We start from the raw sequence: 12483 nt of genomic DNA, 5'->3' as shown, positions 1-12483 counted from the left end.
AAACTGCAGTAGTGTTATGGGTGCTGAATTACCATTAAATCAGCTGAGAGCAGCTGAAGAAGAGAGAGTAAGAGAAATGCCATTTTCTTCAAAGAGAAACAAGGGCCAGAATTTCAGCTGAAAGTCTGAGGAAGGTGAAGTCTTGGCTTCGCTTGGGTCATTATGTTCCCTGCTGATACCTGCTCTCCTCTCACCACAAAACAGCCTGTTCTTTGGTATTTGCACACCTGCCATGTGAGTTATTGGTTGGAGCAGCTGATTGGCAGACATGATGCTTGATTTCTGTCTCCACATTTAAGTGACTAAATGGCAATACCATGGCGATACTGGGTTAAAGCAATGTGTGGTTTCATTTTCCACCACCTATTAATGAAGGGTTAAAAAAACAGCTGACAGTGTTAGTTTCTGAAGCATAATCAATGTTTGTAAAGTACTTTGAAATCCATGGATGAACGATACTGAAAGAACAAATATTCCAAGGGACTCTCCATGCAGAACTTTGCTTTAATTGCCTGCTACCTAGGCTTACCAAGATGTTTTTTCCATAGTGTTTTAAGGTACACTGCAGTAGTTTAAAATGGAAGATGCACAGAGGCTAAGATCATACCAGATTAAGTAAAAGAACAACTTATTTTAAAGCTCTTCACCTATGTTTTTGAAGGTATTAATCAACAGTTAGAGGAAGGAAGGCTAGAAGCATTGTTTATGAGTGTGTGTTTGTAATGAAAACAGTGCTACAGGAGAAACAAGCGCACTTCTCCTTATTCTCATGCTTTTGAATCAATTAATTCTCATTGCAAATGGCTTGGCTGCAGAAAAGCCAGGTGGAGATCAAGGCAGTGAAGGCTGGGGAGGGCTCTCAGGCATTCCTTTATTCTTCCAGCCCTTCACTGTCTGGTGTGAGGTTATTCCTCCTCTGACGAATCGTGTCTGTGATATGTCAAGGTCCAATATCAGTTGCAGCATTTTATTTAGCAGTTTTATTCCTTACAGATACATCCCTTATGTAACCACTTGGAGAATCCTATTTTAAACTTACCAGTTGACTGTGAATTCACCAACAATTAGGATAAAAGAAGAGACTGCTAGCAGGAATTAAAATATTCTTTATTTTGTATCTGTGTCAATCATTACTGATTGGCAAATACTATCTCTTTGACCTGTTAATGCTGGACAAAGTCCAACAGAGCATCACAGGGAAGGCTGTAAGAGATTGCCTGTCCTCTCATTCTCCTTCCTCTACCATGCAGCCAGCACTGAGGTGAAACAAATAAATTTAAAGCTCTAGGAACACTGCACAGCAGTTCATAGACAGAAAGTTGAAAGCATCAAAATACAAAGGCTGTTCAGAATTCAGATGATTTCCTCAGCATTGACTTCAGATGGGGCAAAAGAATTAACTTCTGTTTAGCATGTAATAAAATCAGGTCAGAACAGAGAAGACAACAAAAAGAGCACAAAACCAAGGAGTCAGTGATGAAGCAATGAATGAATTCAGATAGGAAGAAAAACTTCCCAGCTCCTGTGTCAGTCACGTCACATACACACACAGCCATTCTGAAACTAGAGAGCAAGTCTGAAGAGTGATGCATGCCCCTGTTTTCCTTACCTCATAAACATTTTATTTACGCCTCAGACACATAAAGGCACAAAAGCTATTCTGGAACGTATGTTCCACATTTATTTGTGGATGATTTAGATGGCCGTTTATGACTAAGTTCATTAACTGAAGGTAATTAGCAATCAACTCATTCAATTTAAAATATCAATCCTCTCTCTTCCCTCCACCCCTAAGCATGGCAGAATATTAACAGCCTGGAAAACCAGTTTAGTCCTAATGATTTCCAGTTCATCTCCACATTCCCTGCAATTCTGTTGTTATTTCTTGTCCTTTTCCACTGTTATTAAATGGACCCTGGCAGCAGACTAATGAAATGTACAGTAGTTCAGACCTATTCTCCAGCTCTCACCTGCAAAACAGCTTGGCTGAGTATGTCTCATCTTCAGCCTTTTCTGTATAATCACAACTGAAGCATAACAATAAAGTCTGATTACTCCTTCTATGGTTCTTCCCCGACTCCCTCTTTCTCTTTTCTGTTTCCCTCTTGTGCTTTAAAAAGCTTTGGTCTACTGCCCTTGCAATAGAAGATGACTGACATGTCACTTCATGCTGGGAGGTGAGAACACTAATCCGAGAGTGCTGATGAGACTGCAGGAGTGGCATGGAGGATTACTTCAGTATCTACAGTGGATGCTTCAGGCAGGAACTCTACGACCTTACACTGGCAAGATACTAGAGGCAGAAGAAACTCTATTAGCATTGTAATGAGCTGCTACAATCCACCCAGCGCCCTTGTTATGGATCTAGTGTTGTCTGATTAGTTGGGGGCTAACACATATGCACATGTATGCAGAGGGAGGTAAGAGAAAAATAACAAAGTAGAAAAAAATAAATAAGAGGTTGTTCTGCACCTGAACAAAGACATAGTCATCCTGGACAATCAGGGAGTTATGGTCAATGTAGCCTGGAAAAGGTTTGTTTTGTGAGGCTTCACTGCAGTTCTGCATCTTACAGGTGATGTACTGGGCATCTGAAATGGAAAGGATAAAACCAAGACACGTGAAATCATAAGCACAGTTTCTTCCTACTGTCAAAGAACTACTTGTTAAAGTTGCATTTTTTGCTTCCCAGTCTCACACGACATAGACACCTTCCATTCAACAGAACATAATGCTTTTCCCTTACACCCCTGGTAAAGCCACCTTTCATTGCTCTCCTCCTTTAAGCTCCTTCCTTCCCCACCTGGATCAGCCTCCCGTTATTGCTTTCAATCCACTCTAAATCAGATATCAGAGCTACACACTACTTGTTTGTGCCAAGAGAGAGCTCAGCTTCACAGATCTTTCTCCATCCCATCTTTGTGGTTGCGTGCTGGGAGTATACCAGAGGCAGTATTTGAAGGTGGCCCAACATAGCACTTGTGGTTTAGGTCTGACACAAACCTGGTCAAGGATGCATCATTCAGCACCTGCCCTCTCGAGTTTACTTGAATGCTGCTCAGGTTTAAGTTTAAACTAAGGGACTAACCAAGCGAGGGAATAACAGACAGTTTATAGAGACATCATCAGACCAAGTCCTGCAGTTCTCATAATGAGTCCACTCACATAAGGGGTCCACGTGTCTGTGCTGCGGGGCAGATACAGTCTGTACTGAGCCTCTACAGTTCACCTGTTATCCTTACAGTGTGGCATTTACTATATGGCATGCCAGCTTCTCCAGTCACGTCTGAGTTTATTTAGAACATGGCCAAGGTCCAGAGTATACACAAGTACAAAGACACTTTCAGAGGGCACCTGCCCCATACTGTCACCACTGACTGAGAAGCCTTCTCCTGGCACAACTCTGTACTTCCTACAGCCCTTAAACTCTGCAAAGTAGTGCAAAACACCACCTGGTTCAGGGATTTTACCTATTTCTCCCTTAGCAATATAGGTAAATGCACTCTGGCAGACCTAGGCAATCACTCCACTCCGCTCTCTTGAAACTGGAGGTAGGAGCAGTTGTTTGTTTCAAAGCAAATGGATTAAATGCAGCCCTAAAGCCATCTCATCCACGATTACTATCTGAGACTTCCTCATCTCCTGTTCTGGTGCACTGCAGGGTGCTCATCTCATAATCTATCACCTGAAGCAAAGGAATTTTAATTTCTTCATGGTGGTAATTTACCCCAGAATACAGAACCATATTCTTTGAATTCAATTTAGGCTCTTTCAGATCAATTAAGAAGTTGCACTTTGTTTAAGGACAGAACTGATTTACAGGAAGAAGGATTTTGGCATTTTAGCATTAGCATTGAAATGATAGAAATACTGCATGGCATTTAATCTTGGAACTACTTCTAATCTTTTTCCTTGTTGAAGCAGCACAGCCCCTTGTTTGATGTAATTACAGCCTTCTCATCAGAGAAGCAGCACTTCCAATGGTAAAAGAAATGGCTGGATTTTTACTATCTCATATTTAATCTTGTTTTTTAATTAAAATCTATCATTTGACATTTTTTCCCTTGTTTCTAAGGGCTGTTGACTTCTGCTTGAAATAGAAATGCAGGGTAACGAACCTTCAGGAAAGTTTGATGAGGGATGATTCTACCCCATTTGCAGAGTTCTTGGAATATATAAAGTGCTGAGTGTTATTAGTCACTGCAGTTTATAACATTTTATGCTGTTGCAGCTCACTGCAAAACATTAATTAATATAGCCCAGACAGCATTATCGTAGTGCATTTCCCTTCACAAGGACATGTTTTTTTCCACATTAGCCACGAGAGGGCAGGGAGACACGTAAGTGCCAGTCTGCTCATTCCAGCACACGCAGAAAAGTTCCGTTTTCAAAAGTGCTCAGCCCTCTGTCTCCCCACTGCAAGCAAGAAGGGGGCTGAGGGTGCTCATCCCACCACCCTACAGTGCTGTGTGGTGCAGCACATCCCCTGCTAGTCAGAAGACAGAACGAGCACCTCAGAACAGGCTGAAATATAACCAACTCCCACTTTTGTTAACTGAATCCATTTTATCACAAAGGACAGCCCTTCACAGCTGACCCCACATTCTCTCTGTTATAAGATCAGACTTCTGTTTCTCACCTTGTTTCTATTTTTTGTAATCCATCACCACTGTTTTCTTCTACAGGCACGCTATCTCTCCCAAAGACACTAAAAGCAGTGCCATCTTGCATCCCATGCCAACAGGTTACCTGTCCTACAAGCACATGGAGGTAGCAAAATGTGTGCTGTTGGGAGAGGCCATCGAAGATTAAAGAATCTCCTCTACCAGAGATTTTAAAGAGTAGGGCAGGCTGACATCTGTTAGAGGTGACTGAGGCTTTTTCAATCCTGTGTATTAATGGAGGAACTGGGACTGTGTCTATTTCAGCTGGGATCACCTGAGTCTGTGCAGCAGCAATTGTACCACTGATGAAGATTTACTAAGGCAATTCCTGTGAACTTTTACAGTGCAATTCTCCATGGCTTCAATTCTAAAATGCCAGTAATAACTACTAAAGGGCAGAGCTCTGAAATTGCTTAAGCTAATCTCCCAAACAGCCAAACCCTGAGATGTACACACCAAGAATATCCCCCTCTGCTACAGGAGAGCAGAAAGAAAGGTTTCTTGCAGTGTTTGGATCCCTCATTTTTCCTAAGGGAATTTTTGTTGTGCTCACACTAACTCAAGGATTTTGTTTCGATGTCTGATTCTCATGGACATTTTATGTGATTCCATTGGCAGAGCTTTGTAATTTAGCATTAATTAATGTCAATTAATGTATTCAGTTTCTAAGCTGTGGAATTAATTTCATTAGTTTTCCCGCACAGATGTTTTCCCTGCCATAGGTAATTAGGACATTACGCTTTTCATTTCCAGAACCCTCACCTCCAACAACAGCTGCTGTTTTTAATATACAACAGCAGAGCCACGCTGTGCCTAAAGAGAAGAATATAACAAGTCCTAGCTCTTGTCCTCCCCCAGCACTTTGATTTAGACAGTTTTAGACACTTAGAGCAGGATTCTTCTCTGGAAATGGCAGCTATTTCTAAAGAGGATGCAAAGAAACACAGTACACAAGAATGGAGGAGACATCTTGTAAGGGAAACCTCTGACAAAATTAATCTGTGTCAGTGGTAAAAGATGCTAACATGCAGTAGGAACTGAGAGCCAGAGGGCCCCTGTGCCATGAGTTGTTTTAGTCTCTTCTGTTTAGCTCAAGCGCCATGCTAATATGTTCTCAAGGGAAATACATTCCAGAAACATACATTCTTGGCTTAGCTGGTGGAGATGGAAGGTTGTTGGTGGCTACTGGAGGTTGGCAGGCTTCTACAAATATACAAAGAAGAGTATCAAACCCCTTCATAAAGAAGAGCAAGAATTTCTTCAGGACACTTTGTTCCAGAGTGTTATTCTGGATGACAGCTCAAGCCTTACCACTCACTTCTTCCCAGTCTAAGCTTGCATGGATGTTTTTGGGAAACTTTGATCACAGTCAGAGAAAGAATTCGCTGTACTCACAGCAAACATATGCCTCCTGCTTTTTATTTTCTTTTTTAATTAACTGAGGAATATGTGCTATTCTCTACAAACAAATCCACTGAAGACAGATCAGGAGTTTATGCAAAGAGCACGCATGCAATTGATGACTTGACTCCCAGATCTACTATGGACTACCCCTATTAATTACTGAGCAACTTAAACATTATTGACAGTTTCTGCTTTTGAAGGACGACTGACATCCTTTAACTAATAAACCATAAGAACAAGGTAGTAACATATCTCACTGAAGACCCAGGCCTGTAACCTATCTCCAGCAGTAACTAATAAGAGGAACCTTGAAAAGATTACAGGAATTTGTCTAGGTACTTTGGCAGTTAAGGAAAACCTTCAGCATCCACAACCTCCAGTGGGAATAAATTCCGCTATTTAATGCAGTAATGTTTCTCACCCTTTTTTGTTGGTGAAACACACAGAATGACAGTTCCTTATCTATTCCCATCTGATCTGAATGTTGATTTGTGAAACATTTATGATATGGGGATACATTCACGACTTTCCAGGACTCAGCAACTGCAAAGCAATTATCAGTAATGAAGACCAATGAAATGGTCCAGTCCATTTACCAACTGGCTCACAAATCTGTTTTTGTCCTACTACTCCTTTTTCTTCATTGCATGTCAGAGTCAAGAGTCTTTCTTCGAATGGGTAAGTATATCTTTTGCCATTTCTGTCACGAGGATATAATTAGAGAAACTAACACATTTCATCCTGCAAGATAAATACTAATCATCAGCTGTGGTGAGGAAAATAAAATAAAATCATTGCACAGTTTAGGGGACTATGAGAATTAATTCACCACCTCAGCTATATTGGAAAAGGCCTGTCAGACTAGGTTGCTAATTTTTTTTTTCCACAGTGGTCCTCATTTTACTCTTCCTTGCAATATTCTGTGAAAATGTAAATTAAAGTCCTAGCACAGCTTTGTGATTCAGACACCACTGGCAAGATGCTCAGTCACTGTCGATCAGCAAGCAGAGCGTGCCAGCTGACCCCAAGTGAGGTCTTGGTCTTGCCAGCAATCACAGCAGTGCCTAAATTAGCTTTTATTAAGAAAAGTCACTATGTAGATCAGAAAAGCAAAGGAAATATAACTTCTTAAATATCAGAAGCTCTCTAAATTTTTGCCAGAACATTATATTATATATAGCATATGTTCCTAAAATTAAAAACTTGATACTCATAATAATTTGAAATTTATCTACATAAAAAAATGTGAGTCTCATAAATTAACACCTGCTCTTTTTTGACCTGCATCTATAGAAAATCTTAGACATCCTCTAAGTCTGCTTCTCCTTTCTCTGGAGGGAGCCAATGGGTACAGATTTAATCTCCAATTGCCCTGTAGAAATCCATCTTCCAAATTCTCACCAACAGTCTGGATTCCTCGATAGGAATCACCCAGAAAAAATTACAATCTCATGTCAACTAAACTAAATCAGGCCCTACTGAGACAACTCTCCCTAAATCAAAACAGATAAAACTATGAATTAAGGATACTTCTGTGCTGTTCTTCAAAAACAAACAAGCAAATGCACGAATAAAAAGCCCTGAATCTGCATACCATTAACATTATACACCTCCTGAAAGCACTCAAATTGCATTTGAGTAAACATGGATTTAACTTCCACCAGTCACTCTGGCTGCTGACTATGGCGGTAAATACAACAAAGAGAAGCTTATCATGTGGTTAAGAACTGTAGGGGATTAAATGTCTTACTGGGGTGTTGACCTGAAACCAGGGGGAAAAAAAATCACAATTCATGCTGACTTTGACAGCATGCTCTGATCCTGTTCCAAAATCAAAGCAGAACACCAGGGACACCCAAGCATACAAATGGAAATGTGAGATAAGGTTCATTGGAACTTCTTCCAACTGAAAAAAAAATCAGGTTTTCCTACTGTACTTTCAAGCCCCGCTTGACTAGGATTGAGCCTGAAGCCTTCAAAAAATTAACAGAATCATCACTTCTTGACTCAGACATCTGATGAGATGAAAATTCGTCTAGTGCATTCCAAGATTTATACAACAGGTTTAAAAACACAATTAGCAATAACCAGCCATGCCAATCTGCCTCCATCAATACCACTAAATTGTACAGTCTGTACTCAGTTTGTTTAGTAATACCTGTATCCTAGTTTGATGAGATAATATGTTTGGGATGAGCCCAGATTTTTCTGGATCATGAGAAAGAAGAAAATAAAGGAGAATGTGACTGCAGATACAACACTGCTAGCTAGATCCTCATCAAGTGTAAATGTACATGCCACTAAAGTTACACTCATTTATGCCTGCTAAGAGACTCCTATTTTGGCTCTTGCAAACCTTTTACATTATGTATACAAACAGAATAAGTAAAATGCAGAGACAAGCTGTAATCAGAAAACAGAGATAGAGAGTTATTGGTATTCTAGCAAGGAAAGCCCAATACTAAGGTTGCTGCTGATAGATGTTGTCAGACAACCCTCTCACAAGGAGATGGCCTAACACCATACTCTGCCAATGTTTCTACTTTTTCTCACCTACAACTGTAGCTGTACTACTCAGCTTCTGCTGGAAAATATACCAGCACAAGAATGAGGCTGTTTTCCTATTTGAACTGAATTCTGCAGGTTTTTGTTCAGCCCTTATATTTCCACCTCAGAGTCTTTTATTTTATAGTATGTATTGTGTGTCTGTTTCCACATCACCTCCTTTCTTTCCTTCTCTCTCCCTGCCTTGTTTTGCCAAGTCTACCTCCTCAAATTTAATCCCTTTCTTGAATTTTTACACTCGGTTCAAACTCAAAAGATATATTCCAAATAAAGTATAAATAAGTAAATGCAGAGGCATAAAATAAATAAATAAGCAAAAAATATTTGCCATCTATCCTGATCTTTAAAAAATGTAACTATCTCTGTAGCACACTTAATCCCATTACCCCACCAGCAGAAATACACCAGCTTCATTCCAGAGAGAGGTTTGCTCATCAGTTGGAGGTTCACAGTTACTTTGCCCAGGAAAGAGGTACTGATTTAGTACTGTAAGGCTCTAGTATACAAGAGACCTGAATACATGAAATCTGTGATAGTAACTAGAGTAATCGACTACGTTCATACTCTCAGCCTGCTTCAGTCTCAAAGTCCTGTGACCTGGAGCACTACCAAATGTCTTCTGGCAAAAAATGGAGTGATATGTTCCAAGGTTACTGCTTCAAGCTGCCCACTGAAGGCCTCTGCCAAGTGACCTGCGCTTCCTAGAAGTGGCAAAACAGAGCATGCGCTTACATCAAATATCTTATACTCCTGATGAGCTGGGAAGCTCCCGACTCATGAGCAGAAATTTCAGCCCAATGGCTGGTTTGCAAGGGAGGTCACCAGTGGCTGAAAGTTGGAAGCCACAGCTAGATTTATATTAGTAATTTTGTAGTTGCCTATATAAAGAAACTTTAAGTTGTCCTGCCTCAGAACTAAACCAAAATATGTGCACCCTATCAGTCACTTGAGCTCAGCTGATGAGCAATAACTTCAGTAACGTGCCTGAGACCTCAGCAAGGACAGTTTCATCTACCTATGTTCTAGTTTCCACCCTAAGATCTATACTAACCATACTAATCTGTTAAGCACTCAAGAAATCTTTTGTAGAATTGTGCTATAGCTGTGCAAAATGTTCCTACTAGAGGCTAAGAACTCAAATAAGACTTTTCATGGTATTTAGAGCATGGCACCTTCACTGCACAGTGTGAGATGAACATCCCTCAAAAGCATCACCAGAATACACCTCCTTAAACATTGATTAGAGTGGTTTGTCTCAGTGACCTCAAATTTCCAATGCCTTTGTAACAATTTTTTTGCTGAATTAGATGCTGTCCTATTACAATGTTTGATTCTCGTTTAGCTCGTCATGAGAAACAGAAAGCCTCATGTCCCCAGCCTTGCCGCCATGTTCAGGTAAGTGAAGCTGAGAGGAGAAATAATAACCAGAGAACACAAATGATAAAATATAGAGATAATAAATTCTTTCACTTTTACTAATCTTGCATATCCCAAAACAGAAAGACCTTTAAAACTTTATGATTTCTACCACAACTGTTTCTTTTCAAAATTCATCTTCCAAAAAATTCTCTTTCATGCTGAATTTCAATGAGTTAAAAAACTGATTACTTACAGTTACTTTTTCAGACAGTTTCAAAGTTTCTAGTGAGAAAATATACATTTTAAGCAACACCACTGAATTTGAAGGTACAATTCAGGGGAGAATTTGATCTTCTTTTAAAGGAATTAACTGACTACATCATTAATACTAACATATTGGAAATGGTACAAATCCGCTTGTTATGTTTCAGTAAAGTTGCTATTACAGAGGAAACAACATGAAATGACAGTGACAGGTTCATGGCAGCCAGGCTTTTAGTGCGATGCCCGAGGCAGTCCAGTGTTGTGGAAAAGAAATCCACGGAGGAAGGTCTGCAAAGGCAGGGGAGCTGAAAGAAAAAGCTCAAGGAAGCATGGGTGGGAGGAGGAAAGGACAGTGGGTGGCTCGAGGTGCCTTAGAGAATTCATAGCCAATTAGGAGAACATTCTGGCATTGCAGGTAAAGGTAGTTGCTAGAATGGAGAAAAGCACTTTGAGAGGCAAAGCAAAGAGGGAGAACAGGTGATGAAAGTGAAGGACAATGACAAGTAGTAACAGTGAATAATACATTTATGCTGGTAAAAGACTTCTAATGCAAGAGAAATGAGGTGCTTTCAAAGGTAGTACCTAAGGCAGAGAATCCCTGGTCAATTGAAATGGCTTGGTAAAGCTATGTTCAAGGAGATACTACGATGATTATTGTGTGAAACAACAAGCTCTGTGACACAGGAATCTCTCTTCTATGAACAAAAATCATGCAGGAATTGAAATACTCTATTTCAATTACTTTTTATCACAAATTCCTCCTTACTATATTCTCAGCTCTTTTCACAGGCTCTTCATCCCAACTTTTCATCATGCTGGAAAGACTTCACTTCTGACATACTTGCCTTAGACAAGTAAAACCCATCATATTAAATGACTGAACCACTAAAAGCTCAGATCTCCATCATATTTACAAGCATTTAAGGGCAGTTCAGAATACCACAGTCTTTGGAAGATGATGTACTTACGACCATCCACTGTCTTTGCCTCCAGGTGCACAAGATCTGGCTCTCTACTGGACCCCATCATAGACCTGCAAGAGGCAGATTGGTTCAAATATGTTAAAACAAAAGACACCTTGGGTGATATCTGAGACATTCATTACACATGATTCTGTTTAGCTGGATCCAAACTCATACTCACAATTAAAAGCAGATCATTTTGAAACAATTTTGGAGTTTTAGCTAAAATAAACTTGAAAATCTGAAAAACATTCAACTTTCCAGTGAATAAACACCACTAGACTTATGAGTTCTTTATTTCTGACTCCTTTAATTCATATCTATTCTCCACACAGAGACTTGCTTTTCTTTTCATTGACATCTGACCTTCTGATGCATCCTCTGGTTTGTTTGGTAGGTTATATTTCATTTCAGAGTGGGATACAGCATACTTGGATTGATGGGATGATAGCGTTTGCCAGCATACTAATTATAGCTGTTCCTTTATATTGGACATTTTATGCACATTTGCTTAATTGACACTCTTAATGATCAATATTCACTCATTAATTAAGAAATTTTAAAAACTCATTTCATTCTGAGACATTTTATCACTTCTGATCTAATAAAAACAGTGTTCCATTAAAAAAAGAAACGTCAGATTGGCTCATAAAGTGACTGTTTGTTAACTCTAAATTAACAAGCAACAACAAAGACATTGAGCATTGCAAATGAAGAGTTTTTGAACTCAGGCTTTGCTTTCTTTACCAAGGTTCTTCCTGACCAGCACCACTGACATTGACAACTTGCTGGTAGACATACAAATCATACAGTCCAAATGGCCACTACTTTGATGCACAGTCAGAATTTTTGCATTACTGTCTACAAGTATGTAACAATTCCATTCTAAAGTACCCTCAGCAGCAACTCTGAAAATCAGTCTTGTTTCTGTTCTTATCAGCCAAGGGATCATCCTAGATTAAGGCTAAGGGTTAAACAGCCGGTTCCATGTTAGCTGCTTGACCTCCAAGCTAATAGATGCATGAGGGAAGAGAAACATTCATTTCCACTGATAGACAAATTAGATGCTGTTCTGTTCAAAGCCTCATTATTTTTCAGGAAATCAAAAGTGAGATTCAAACAGTGATTTAGACTTTAATTCAGTTCCCACTGACTGCAATCAGAGGCAGCTCCAGCCCTTAATCATCATGCACATTAACTAATAACCATTATAAAAATGTTAACAATAACAAGACTATTTGTGTCCTGATTAATCCTTAGCTTCA

At 39.7% G+C, this 12483-nt stretch overlaps 1 protein-coding gene across 1 annotated transcript in view; it reads right to left on the bottom strand.

Moving 5' to 3' along the window:
• SORCS1 (sortilin related VPS10 domain containing receptor 1) overlaps window positions 1–12483 on the bottom strand; it is a 278025-nt gene that overhangs the window by 72233 nt on the left and 193309 nt on the right. Inside the window, exons 6-7 of the mRNA XM_021398544.1 lie at window positions 11225–11289; window positions 2473–2591 (exon numbers count right to left, since the gene is read on the bottom strand). Of these exons, the coding sequence (XP_021254219.1) occupies window positions 2473–2591; window positions 11225–11289 (184 nt within the window). The remainder of the gene's footprint in view (window positions 1–2472; window positions 2592–11224; window positions 11290–12483) is intronic.

The sequence above is a fragment of the Numida meleagris genome, chromosome 5 (assembly GCF_002078875.1).
Source record: "Numida meleagris isolate 19003 breed g44 Domestic line chromosome 5, NumMel1.0, whole genome shotgun sequence".
Taxonomy (NCBI): Eukaryota; Metazoa; Chordata; class Aves; order Galliformes; family Numididae; genus Numida; species Numida meleagris.
Note: the sequence above shows the minus strand (reverse complement) of the source record. Positions and strands in the feature narration are given on the sequence as shown.